We start from the raw sequence: 13,984 nt of genomic DNA, 5'->3' as shown, positions 1-13,984 counted from the left end.
GGACCTGTGTTGCATGAAAAGAAATATGAAAATTATTTAAAAAAAAAAAAATTTTTTTTTTTACAAATGAACCCTTACTTATATCAAAGCCCGAAGGCCACTCGAGGTTAGGGACTAATGAGTGTAAGGTGGTAATGCAGTAATCGTTAATGGTGTAGAATTTGGTTATTTAAGGGAATGGCTCAACAAGAACTTGTTTATGTTGGACTTGAAGGCTACTATATTGTAATCGGCCGGAAAGCAGAGCTGTGGAACATTGTTCCACAGGTGGGCAGTTCTAGGAAAGAAGCTTTGTTCATGGAATCTGCGTTTAGATTTAGGCACAGAGAGGGAATTTTTGATAATGGTTTAGCTAATCGACTGTTCTGGTGAAAGTTTGTCAAAGTAGAATCATAAATTGGACCTCAGATCGTCTGAGCTCCAATTTATGATTCTACTTTGCCAAACTTTCACCAGAACACTCGATTAGCTAAACCATTATAAAAAATTCTCTCCACTCTCTGTGCCTAAATCTAAACATAATCTTGCATAAAAATAGCATGAAAATAATTGTGTAATGTGAATCTTAGAGATGCTTAGATCTGATGAGTTACGGTTGATAACAATACAAGATGTGTACTGTATAGGACTTTGTTGGTATAGTTATGTTGAAAGGCTGGATTAAAGTTCTTGGGCTAGGTAATGCAGAACAGTTGAAGTTGCAGGGTTAGTTCCACAGTTTTTAAAAGCCATTCAACAAATGTCAGCATGTAAACTGGGCATTAAACCGAAATTTATGATGATTTAATACGAGCAATGTTTTTTTTTCCATATAAATCTTAACAGGAATTACATTTTTTTTTTTTTGTTCCAACTCCCCCCCCCTCACGGTAGTCTTCCTCCCCCATCCGCATACCATACCAAATTGCTGTGGCATAAATAGAAGAGGAAGAAAAAATGAATACCATTTGTTGAAAAGGAAAAATAAATTCTTCTAAATTTGCTTTGATCTTTCAAATGTTACAAGATCAAGAAGAATAAAAAAAAAAAAATTAAAAAATAAAAAAAAAACTGCAAATTCTGGCAGTTATTACCATTTAGGCACCTACAATTTTAGCTCCGACATTCAGGAATACAAATAAATTCCATGCTATTCTTGTGCACTTTCAAATTAAAATGTACAACGAAGAATCCATTTGGATTGCAGGAGTAAGAATTTAATTCACCAGTGTTAAAAGAAAGAAGAAAAAAAAAAAAAAAAAAAATTAAATTCTTTAGTAAATTTAGATTTTATTTTTAACATTTTTGAATTGATACAAATTTAACTTCGTATTTTTTTTTCTTTTTTTTTTTCTCTTTTTTTCTTTTTTTTTCTTTTTTTTTTCTTTTTGACCAGTATTTTTATCTTGAGCTTTATTCTCACAATGCTTCGACAGATGTAACCTTCAACTTTCTTCAGGTGTATCTTGTCTAACTCGGGGAGGGGGGACTCTTTCTGTCGAACTTGGGAATATGTATGGGATTTCGACTAGAACCCTTTATTTAATCCATGGGGCTAGCATGCTCTTATTTCACCAGCCATGACCAGATAGCAGGCTTAAGTAATTTGTAATTGTATTAATATTGCCCACATTGAAGATTGAACCTTTCACCTCTGGAAGATCGTCACTTAGAACTGAATTTTACTGAGCACTGATCCGTTGCACCACTGAGTATGAATAGATGGCAACAAAACTTCAGAAAAATATTTAACTTTTGGTTTAAAATGTGTGTGTGTATATATATATATATATATATATATATATAGTAGAACCCCAGGATATGGTGGCCCTATGATACATTTTTTTTTTTTTTTTTTTTTTAGGTTATGTGGAATACAATGTTTTTTCTGGTTATGGCGTTATATTATTTGATTATTTACATATGTATTATATAGTGTATTTTGTTAATTTTTAATGCTGTATCCCGGAGGTCTACTATGCCGGGTGGAATGATAGTGTCGCCTTAAAGAAAACAACACTACAGCTTTATTTTAAAACTTTTATTAAAAAATCAATTCAGGTAACTTGATTATGCAGTAGAGCTGAAATCTATTCAGTGTAGCCGCCTTCAGCCTCAATCACCACTTTGATACGAGTCCGGAACTGGGAGCATGCCTTTTACACAAGCGCCGGCAGTAGCTTGGCAAATGGTGGCGATTAGGCTGGCTTTGGTGTTGTGGGAGGTCATGTTGGTGATGTTCTCGACATATGACCAAATGAAGTAGTCCAGCAGGTTCAGTTCGGGGGAGGAGGGGGGGTAGTGATAGAAAGGTACAAAGTTGTAGCACTCCATCTGAAGCCGAGCTTTAATCTCTTTGGACTTGTGGGTTGGCGCCGAGTTCTGCTGTTACACCCAGAGTATGTCAGCAGCCTCCTAATTGCACCAGGGAGTCGTCACACTCTTCAGCACATCCAGGTACACTTTGGTGTTAACTTTTAAGCTGACTTGAAGATGTGAGGTGGCGTGATGTGGCCTTCACGTGAAACCAAACCAACTAATAATGAATTTGGTTTGTTCAGTGAAGGTCGAAATTGATGATGCAAGTAGTACAATTGTTCTTGGATAGCTGTTTCTAAAAAAATACTAAAAACATCTAACAATTCAATTCTACGAATAACTTTTTGACTTATCATGCACATGATCTAACCTTTAACATAAAGCTCGAACAGTACTCTACACTAGTTAGATTTAATAAAGATGTTTGTTTCTGTCTATCTATTAGATCATGCACTGTATTAACATAACTGGATGTTGTTGAAATTCTGCTGCATCCACCCTAGTCTAGACGTTGCTCCATCCGACTACAATCTATTCTGATCAATGTAGTGCTATATGAAAGGATGGTGATTTAAGTCCTTTGAACTTTACACCTACCAGTATCTCTATAAAGCCATGATTCGCCCGTGCATGGATTATTGTTGCCATGTCTGGCCTGGTGCATCAGCCATTAACCTCTTTGGACAGTTCAAAAAAAAAAAAAAAATTTCTAACCTACTAGGTCCTGCATTGTCTGCGAATTTCCAGTCCCTGTCACATCATCAGACTTGCATTCATGTGCTCTTAGGCCTTAATAAACGATGACTCGTTAGTAAAAAGAAAAATAAATAAAATTAGTATATTTGTTTAATATATGACACAATCATGTGGAGACACTGGTTCTTGCTAGATCACCGAAGTTAAGCAACATTGAGCCTGGTCAGTACCAGATGGGTGACCATTTGGGAATACTAGGCGCTGTATAGGGTGGCAGGACTTGTACCATTAGGAACAATAAGGCTGCTCCTTCCCTCCGCTATCAAATGGAAGACCCTTAGGCAAGGTCGAGTATGCAATGTAAAGCCCTGCCAAGAGAGTAGAGTTAACATCTTTTTATATATATATATATATATATATATATATATATATATATATATATACGGAGAAAATCCAGCTTCTTCTAAAATAGGGATGCTTAAATATTGGAACAAAAATAAAAATGCCTCAATGATGAAGGACTTCTCCTTCATTAACTGAGGAGAGAAAAAACTAAGTGCAACAGCACAACAGATACTACAGTTTGATTCTAGTAAAATATGGATAGACTTTGTTATTCGCTTTGGTATTTCTATTTTTAGTGGTGTCTTCGAGGTGGGTACTTTAGGTGGATCTTGCTGAAAATGGAGATCGTTTTTAAATTGTAAAAATCGAGGGATTATATATAGTTCTTCGACAACCACTCTTAGCGGGAGTAGTTGACCTGAAGAATAACAGAAAGTACAACAGCTGAAATTGAAACCCCCAAAGAGCTTAATCCAGATGACTCCAGCTGGGTGGGTGTGTCTGCGTCTGTTTGGTATGTTACACCCTTCTTAACCCCCCCCCCCCCCCCATCCCACGCCCCCCATCCCATCCGGTTTCCCAAGGTAGGTCAGTCGGTTTTTGTGCCAAGTACTTCTCGGTAACTGCTGGAATTTGGTGCCTCCCAACCACTTAGAAATTTGAAATCTGCAAGAATTGGCTGGTTCTTAGCAAGTCCGCCGCGCCCGCAGAGTCAGCTGTCTGCGGATTTCGCTTTGCCTGTTACTCCTCTTTCTCTTCTTCCGCCACTGGTGCTTGGCCTTCTTCTTTTCATATGACATCTTCGTAAGGTGGGATGTATGTCCAAATTCCATCTCTCGCATTCCATCCAATTTGTATTCCTTCATTTCGTTTTTTTTTTTTTGTGTCGTTTTCATGCTTTGCAATTGGATTATGTTGTTCATTTATGTAATTGCTATCGACTATTAATCTGTTAGATTATTAAAATCTGTGGATATAGCATGTTTGTGTATCTTGTCACCGTGCACTCTGGATTATGCCAATGATATCATGTTTAACAATTGATCAATAATGTGGTGATCCATTTTCAAGTATATTCCCATGAAACTGACTTTATATATATATATATATATATATATATAAAGCAGGCCACCCGGCGTTGCCTGGTCATAAAATACACATAAATATAAATATTATATTGTAATTCATACAGAAACCGAGAGATGTGTCAGCGACTATTTTTCTCACTTCTTGTAAGTAAAAAGAAAAAATACTCCATCTGAGATCGAAACCAAAAGCTAAAGACAGTGAGTCAAGTGCTATACCCATTAGGAAGTGAGTCAAGTACGATACCCATTAGGCAGATTTGATGTGTTTTCAAACCTATTTATTTTTAACATAATGAATCGGTCATGGGAACCATTCACGCATGCGCATTCATAAAATGGCGAACAGATAAATATTCATCGACCCACCCCCCTCCCCCCACGTACCAATTTTTCCATTTTGACCCCCTTAACAGCCTGTTTTTTTTTTTTTTTTTTTTTTTTTTTTTTGGATGAAAACGGATTAAAGTTTTCCACATGTCTGAATATCCTACATACCAAATTTCAAGTTTGTAGATCAGAAATCTGTTGAATATATAGGTTGAGTAGTGTCCTTACACTCACACACATTCTCATATATATATATATATATATATATATGTTATTTACTTACAGGGTGGGCCAAAAGTAGGTGGACAATAAAACACATTTATTTAGAGATTATGTATACGTACAACTATATGTAATAAATAGGGCAGGGACAACAGCATATTCTTGTCATTGTTTTGACTCTTGAGTGTGTATCCATTGATATCTTATGTGCTTTTATATAGTGATGTGGTTCAGTTGATTAACTGTGTCGGATATATACTTGAATCAAAACAATGAAAAGAAGATTCTGTTGTTACAACCCTAGTTATAAAACAGTTGGGTTTGTATTACTGTACACACAGATTCAAAAAAGTTGTCAAAAAACAAATATATAACAAATGTTATCAAAGGCAAGATAAGTTACTTTTCTACCAAACTGGATATAATTTTCGTGTTTTTATTCAATTTAACATGTTTATTCAGCTCGAAAAGCATACAGTGTTTACCGATGTATTGGAAAATTCAAAATGGCGCCCGACTCTCTCTTTAACACGGTAAGTTCGGGGAAAAAGTGTTACAAATAATAAACTAGACAAAATACTGTTAGAAATTCGCTCAATATATGTTACCATGACATAACTTGACATATTCGGTGGTTTTTTAATAGTATTTTGTCTAGTTTATTATTTATAACACCTTTTCCCAAACTTACCGTGTTAAAGAGAGTCGGACGCCATTTTGAATTTTCCAATACATCGGTAAACAATGCACGTTTTTCAAGCTGTATAAACATGTTATATTGAATAAAAACACAAAAAATATATCCAGTTAGGTAGAAAAGTGACTTCTCTTGCCTTTGATAACATTTATTTGTTATATATTTGTTTTTTGACAACTTTTTTGAATCTGTGTGTACAGTAATACAAACCCAAACAATTATATTAATGAAAATTAAATGTTATTTATCAACGCAAATGCTCAAACTTTTTCCCTTCTGGATTTACACAGCTTTGAAGTTTACCTCTTATGCGTTCAAAAGTATTTTCTATTTTTGAATTACGCTATATATATATATATTAATCCACATGCAGTACTGTTTCACAGCGCATCAGTCTGGCTAGACATGCAACTACCTCAAGCCAGGATCGAAACGCAACCGTCCAAACGACAGTCAGAGCTTATAACCGTTGCGCTATTCAGCCACTGCTATGTGGGCAGTGAATTCACAATGTTTGGACATTGTCCAAATACCTAAGCTCAATTTGTTTACACAAAGAGCATCGCTTAATACACTAATGGGAATTTGTATATCACTTCCAAATATGCTCAACTCAAGATAGGGAGCATATATATATATATATATATATATATATATATACAGGTTGACTCCAAAAAAAAAAAGCTAAATGGAGGCCATCTAGAACATATGCTGTAGAACGGAGAAAAAAAGGCCAAAGACCCTAGTGTTTTGATGTGATGTTTTGAATATAATAAATTAGTTATGACCAAAGTTTCATTTCATTAGAAAAGGGGTCTAATTAGAAAGAGAAAGATATATATATATATATATATATACACACATATATACAGGGTGACTCAAAAAAAAAACAGAGGGCATTCAATTGTTTTTCTGGGCATTTTACCGTCAACGGAGAAAAAAAGGCCAAAGGCCCTAGTGTTTTGATGTGATGTTTTGAATATAATTAGTTATGACCAAAGTTTCATGTCATTCGGACAAAACACTAAGAAAAGGGGCCTAATTAGTTAGGGCCCGTTTTTTTTTTGGGGGGGGGGTCAGCCTGTGTGTGTGTATATATATATATATATATATATATATATATATATATTATGTATATTTATTTATGAAGTCCCTTTTAGAATACTTATAGATGTGCATTGTCTGAGAAGTATAAATTAAGAGGCAGCCAACTACCTTTTTATGCAGCGTTTATGACTTCCAATCACTATGTATGGATTGTCTAATGTCTATTGCCGACTTGAGCATTTATTAGTTTTTCATTCTTGTGAAATTGTTCAGTGGCTCGGAGGTAGAGGTGGGGCAAAATGGAGTTAATGGTGGCTTCGTGACTGGATTAACTGGCAGGAATTATCATAGTACACTGATAATTGCGTAAGCATGAAACACTAGTGTCAGTAGGTAAAAAAAAGAATAACTATTATTTAATTATGCTATGATATATACACATGCATACACACGCACATATTTGCTGAGCTTTGCATTATCCTAATAAGTCTGCGTTTAAAGATATTTTTTCTTGAAATTTTGCACAAACATTAAACATAATGAGTAAAAAAAAGTAACAGAACGGATTTTCCGGGTAAACTCTGGTTGCCCCCCCCTCCCCTACGGCTGCCTTTCGGGTTAAAATGACTAAAATTGACACTTTGTGCTTATTAAAAAATTAATGCCTTGGATTTTTATAAAACTTTCTGAAAAGTTGTAACGGATTTCTATATAATAACAAAAACTCTTGGATGTGCCCCAGGGGCTCTTCAAGGGCCAATAAAAACACTCCATTTTTGGCACTGTTTTACCATATTTGTCCAAAATTTTCTGTATGTCTATTTAGCAGTTTTGCATGGTGCTGAACTCAAATTTAAATATCTTAAGGCCTTGGGGACTTTTGGGGCTAAATGGGGATGGGGGGGGGGCAAATGCTGAACTTAGTCATTTTTTTATGCCTCGTTCACTGTGCACTCACGGGGGACCATGCATGCTTCATTTATTTATTTATTTTTTTTTTTTACTCACTTTTCATTGGTGATATATCTGAAATAAGGGGGAAAAATTGCTGTATTCTGGGTCAGTTGTTTAGCTCGGTTTAAAAGAAATGAGTAAAAATTGCAGAGTATTTGTTTCTTATTGTTGAAATTAAAGATTTGGACTTTAGAAATACCTTTTTTGCACAGTTTGTCCACATAACAATTTAATAACTACTGATTGAAGAGTGTTGTCAGGGGAAACAACCTACAAGGATTTGTGTGGAAGTTTAGCCTGATCGTCAGACTGCTTAAATAGCTAGTTCAAAACAGGTTCCCAGAGCAATGCTTTCGAATTGGAAATTTTCAATCTAATAGTATTCATCCATCTTTCAATTGATCAATCTCGTTAACATTTTTCCATGTTTTTTTTTTTTTTTTTTTTTTCTTGAGTGGTGACAAATTAAAAAAGAAAAAAATGTTTAAAAATCAGTTGATGCGGTTCCCAGGCAGTCTGGGAATTTGGTGACAAATAGTAAATTGAATTTAAACTTTAAATTGTAAATAAAATCCTAGTTTATATCATAATGAATTCTTTTTTCATTTTTTTCTTTTCTTTCTTTTTTTAATTAAACAAAAGTATTCTTTATGGAAATTGCTCCAGACAAGGCATGAAGCCACTTTATGTAAGGAGCTAACAAGAACGAAAGATGAATTATCGCAAAGGCAATTGGCCTTGAAAAGAATTACATTTAAGCATTTAATAGTTATTTTCTGTACATGTTGTATGCCTATCTGTTCCTCTTCATCTTTGAATTTGTGTATATTAATACATTTATATTTTTATTTATTGCAGTGGCGAGACTGTGGCAAACAGAAAGAAGATCATACAAGGTTTGTTGTGTTTCTGTTATGTTGTTGGTTCCGGGCAACGCCGGAAAGTAAAGTAGTTGATTATTATGATTGTTTAAATAGTGTCACCTACACACATTTCCGCTTTTATATATATAGTTAAAAGCGAATGTATGTGTGTATGTTTGTGTGTCTGCTAAAAACTTTCGACAGACTAAACAAAAATTCAAAAACTTGGTCTCATATGAAAGCCCCATCCTTCGCCCGAAAAATATCGAAAAAATTGGCCAAAAACGTTAATCTTTTTCACCCTGAAATCAACACTTTTCTACAGGGGGGAGGGGGTCAGCAAAAACCGTCCTCTCATGGCGAGATCAGTTCTACGCATGCGTCAGACGACGTCATGACCTGATTTAGTTTAAATATTTGAAGAACTGACATAATTTCATGTGTCGTGTTAGCTCAGTTGGTTAGAGCGTTGGTTCATTATCTAAATGCTTTGGGTTTGAATCGTGGTGTGAGATGTTTCAATTTTTAAAATGTTAATATTGAAGCAGTGTTAAGCCATTTTTCACATAACGTTCGTTTTTCTGTTTTTTTTTTTTGTTTTTTTTTTTACTTCACTTATTCTTAGGTTTTCATTAACACCCCCACCCCGACTGACCACACACACCCCAAAACACCCGAGTACCCACCGATTTTTTTTTTTTAATTTTAATATCGAAACAGTCTTATTTAAGCCATTTATCACGTGTTTTTATTTTTCAGATTTTTAAAAGTAGTTTTAACGTTCGTTTCTTCGTTTTTTTTTTTGATTTTTACATTTAACATCGTTCGTTTTCTTTACATTAGTTTTTTTTGTTCTTTTTTTCAATGTTTCTATATACTTAGATATGTACACCTGGCACACACTTTTATTACATAAATCTGGTAGAGAGGCCTTAAGAGATTGCAGAACCCATTTCCAACAGCAGCAGCAGCAAAAACCATTTCTATAAAGACTTGTGATTGATTTATTTTTATAAAATACTAGCAGAGAGACCCGACATTGCCTGGGATTGAATAATGATCTCGAATGTTTCAGACTTCCAGATTTTGATTGTCATCAAAATTGGTGAAACTGCCCATTTTTCAATCAAATCAATTGATTGCCTGGTTTAATTAGGGACCCATCGTAGTACACTGGGAGGAAGCTTTGCGTGCTTCTCTACACTTGATCCACAATACATTATAGTTTATATTGTACTGTAGAGTGGATTTTATAAAATCATTTTTATATATAACTAGCATGGGTGCCCGGCGTTGCCCGGGTGTTTGGAGGTGTATGCTGAGCACAAAAAAAAAAGTCAATTTTTTTAACTTTGACCCCTATTATGACCCCCTTAAAATTTATTGTTTTGGGCTCAAATCAAGTTAAGTTGGATCCATGTCCAAGGAACGTATATCTAAAATTTCAAGTGCGTAGACCCCAAATTGTTGGAGTTTGGTAGAGTTCTCAAAGGTCAAATTGTTGAGCTTTAACCCCTTAATCGCCAAATTTCTGGCCGAAAACCGATCACATCGATTTTCCAAAATCTCAGTACGCTGTATATCAAATTTCGAGTCTGTAGACTTAAAATTAAGTTATTGCGTAGGGAAATGTACACACACAGACACACTTTCACTTATATATATATATATATATATATATATATATATATATATAGATTGCTTGAATTAAAATGCAAAAAGAGTATAATGCTTCAACTACGCTCTAAACAGAAACATTCATTTTAAACGTTCCCCTGTCATATCAAAGAACCTACTGTTGATTTTTATATGCCTGGCCTTTCTGCTTGTGTGATAATAAAATTTAAATGTACTCGTGATGTTAGACTGTATAAAGTGTTAACTTTTATCCAAATCGTCTGTTCCTTCTTTCATCAGATTTCTTTTGATTATTCTATACTTATCGAAGACATTCAGATACAAACCTTACCTAAATAAGAACACTGCCATTTACATAAAGTACATTTGTTTGAAATTTTATAAAAATTGGCTCAGCTGTTGCGGAGTCTATAGGAAACAAACTCTCTCTCTCTCTCTCTCTCTCTCTCTCTCTCTCTCTCTCTCTCTCTCTCTCTTTCAAAGGTATCTTTTTAAGCTATGTGGAAGTACAGAATAGTTAAAAATTGCACTTACGTAGATATCTCACGGCTGATGCAATTCTCTATCTATATAAGAGCCAGATACGTCCAAGGATGGAGTACTGTTGCCACATCTGGGCAGGAGATGCTAGAAAGGACTTATCCTGCCTTGATAGAGTTCAAAATAGACTTTGTTGCCTTGTGAGGGATGTCCTTTTCTCTTCCCTGCAACCTCTTTCTTACAGAAGAGATGTTGCAAGTTTGTCTCTGCTTTATCGTTATTTTCATGGCAAGTGCTCGGCTGAGCTCCATTCTATGGTCCCTCCTCGCCAAACTTTCACAAGAAACACCTGTCTAGCAGAAAACACTAATTTCCCCCACTCTGTATCTGTGCCTAAACCTAAACGTAGATTCCATGAGCAAAGCTTCGTTCTTAGAACTGCGCGCCTATGGAATTGTCTTCCGTTTTTTCTGCTTTCCAGCTGACTACAATATGGTTGTCTTCAAGTCTAACGTAAAGTTTTTGATGAGCCGTTAACAAATTTACCGAATCTCCATTACTAACGGTTACTATATTTTCCAATTTCTACTGTACACTCTTTAACCCTTATCCTCGAGTGGCCTCTTGGCCTTGATAAGTGGGGATGCCTGTGTAAAAAAAACAAAAAAAAACTTAACCTTTGCATGTTAAAAAATTGGTTCTAAATAACAGGCCACCCGGCATTGCCAGGTTGTAAAATACACATAAAAATATTTTAATTCATAGAGATTTCTTATTTAGTCAACATGTATATCTGGCTCACTTTAGTAATCATGTTGACATTTATTTAGCTCTTTTTGTTATTGTAACGAAATTCAAAACTCGAAATAAGTGAAACCAACTCAAATCGGTGAGTCCTAATTGTAAAAAAGGGAGGTAAATCTTTTTTGAAAAACTGAAAATCTTTGGCCAATTTAGCAAAACTTAATTTTTGCTAATTGTCTTTGAAAACTGTTTTCATTAATTTTCTACCTTATTTTTCCATTATTTTTCATTTTTTTATTTTACTTTTGTTAGTTTGAAGAGCTCAAGGGGCTCCTTCCTGGGGCTAACACTTGATTCTATTATAATTTAAATTTATATCCAAGGGCTCTTTTAAGAATAGACACTGTTTCCCTTATGGCTACTATCTGTATTTCCCTACAGCTTGGTTTTCCAGGGATTGCTTCTAAGTATTTATGAAGGTTCTTTTTTATTAGGCCAGTTGCTCCTGTCACAACTGGCATATTGTTTATTTCTTTCAGAGACCATGTTGTTTTTAGATAATTTCTTAGGTCCTGATATTTTATCTTTTCACATTCTGCTCTATTAAGGCCAAAGTCGTTTGGAACTGTGACGTCGATAATGAGTGCAGTCCTTTCGGGCTTGTTCCATATTACTATATCTGTCTTGATGCCCTTGTCTTTTATGTATCTGCCCGCCTGTATGTCTTTGTCGTAGAACACTGTCACTTTTCCATTTGATGTTTCTATTTACGATGCCTCCCCATGGGGCAGAGTTAGACACCAGGGTCGTTTTTTAACAGGGAGAAAAGGAACAAAAATAAAAATTGTCTCAGTCGTGAAGGATTTCTCCTCCACTGACAGAACAAGAAATTGAAATGCAGCATCTGAAGAACAGATGGTATTTATTTGCTCCCCCACTGAGCAAATTAGGCACAAGGCCGTTTTTAATGTGAGGTAAAAACCAGCTCCCCTAAAAGTAGGCAAAAAGGGGGCACTCTGGTTACCAAAAATAATAATTGTCCCAGTATAGAGGGTTTCCCCTCCATTGACTGGTACAAATTATCTTAAGTGCAGCATCTGCCGGAACAGATACTACACTTTGATCTTGGCCAAACAACTTGAAATTCAATGTTTCAACTTTTGATTTTTGCTACAATAATGAAGAGCCAAATAAATTTCAATGTGATTATTGAAGTGAGCCAGACAACATATATGTTGACTATTACTTAAATTGCTATGCAGCCAAGTTTGCGAAGTAAAAGTGAACTGGGAGTGTCAGCTAGTATAAAAATGCAAGGTGTTGCAGCAAATTTTGGTAGGTAACAAAACAAAATAGACAAGAAACAAAAGTTCTATATGCGAAGACTCACCAGTTTATTGCATTTAACATTATTTTTCAGTGAACGGTGCATGTCAAGGCAGGCGCAAAAATCGTTAGCATGCTTTGGTAACCTTATAATGTGCTACAGCAGCAAACAGCACCATAATGGCAGAATTCAGAGAGTTGACTGTATTGTGGGTGTACTTGTTGGTTTTGGCCTTGATCACACCTCAGAAGAAATAGTCCAGAGGGCTGCCGTCGAGTTAGGAAGGTGGCCACAAATCAAGCTTTTAGAGCCAAGCCTGGGTCGTCTTAACTTTATGAGCATGAGCGAAGTTCTGTTAGAATACATAGAGGTGTCTGGCGGTGATCTCCTCAATCCAAGTCTTTATTATGCTCCTCAGCATCTCCTGGTATTACATTTACAGAGTGGAATGATAATATTGTCACCGCAGAAATGGCATGATTCCATTTCTGGTTGATGAAAACCAGTTTTTTGGGTTTTTTTGTTGCAGAGCATCTACGAGTTGGCCAGTTGTGTACAAATCCCAAGAGTGATAGGAGCCCCCTATCATGTTTGAAAGTGAAACATTCTTCAACGAATGAGATCAATAATGTGGCGCTGTACAACTCGTGCTCTCTATTGATCTAACGTAGGACAACAGGCCTATTGACAGCACCCTCAAAATGCATCACTGGATTGCCACGAATAACAGGGACCTGCCTAGGATGATGAAAAAAAGTTTCCGTCCACGGTTATGGTCTTTGGTGTGGTTTCAAGTGAGAGCCACATCATGCAACCTCACAGCTTCAAAGTCTGCTTGAAAGTCAACACAAAAGTGTACTTTAATGTGCTGAAGAGTGTTGATCTCCCAGTTCAATCAGGTAGCTGCTGGCAAACCCTGGGTGTTCCAGCAGAACTCGGCGCCGGCCCACAAGCCCCAAGAGATCCAGGCTTATCTTTTAGAAGTAGTTCTACGATTTTATACCCTTCTCTCACTGCCTCCCCCCTTGCATGACCTGAACCCACTGGACTACTTCATTTGGTCATACGTCGAGAGCATCACCAACATGATCTCCCACAAGACCAAAACCAGCCTAATCGCCGCCATCTGCCAAGTATTTGCAGAGCTCCCATGCGCTTGTGGAAAAAACATGCTCCCAGTTTTGCACCTGTGTCAAGGTGGTGATTGTGGCTGAAGGTGGCTACATTGAATACATGTCAGCTGTACTACATACTCGAA

The 13,984-nt window shown here is 36.0% G+C and overlaps 1 protein-coding gene across 1 annotated transcript in view; it reads left to right on the top strand.

Annotated features, from left to right (window-relative positions):
- The window catches only part of LOC145291261 (uncharacterized), a 131,890-nt gene that overhangs the window by 98,721 nt on the left and 19,185 nt on the right, over window positions 1–13,984 (top strand). The window contains exon 2 of the mRNA XM_080136871.1: window positions 8,533–8,570. Coding sequence (XP_079992997.1) covers window positions 8,533–8,570 — 38 coding nt within the window. The remainder of the gene's footprint in view (window positions 1–8,532; window positions 8,571–13,984) is intronic.

The sequence above is a fragment of the Euprymna scolopes genome, chromosome 12 (genome assembly GCF_053919585.1).
Source record: "Euprymna scolopes isolate OS-2025 chromosome 12, ASM5391958v1, whole genome shotgun sequence".
Classification (NCBI taxonomy): domain Eukaryota; kingdom Metazoa; phylum Mollusca; class Cephalopoda; order Sepiida; family Sepiolidae; genus Euprymna; species Euprymna scolopes.
This window is presented reverse-complemented; position numbering and strand designations above follow the sequence as displayed.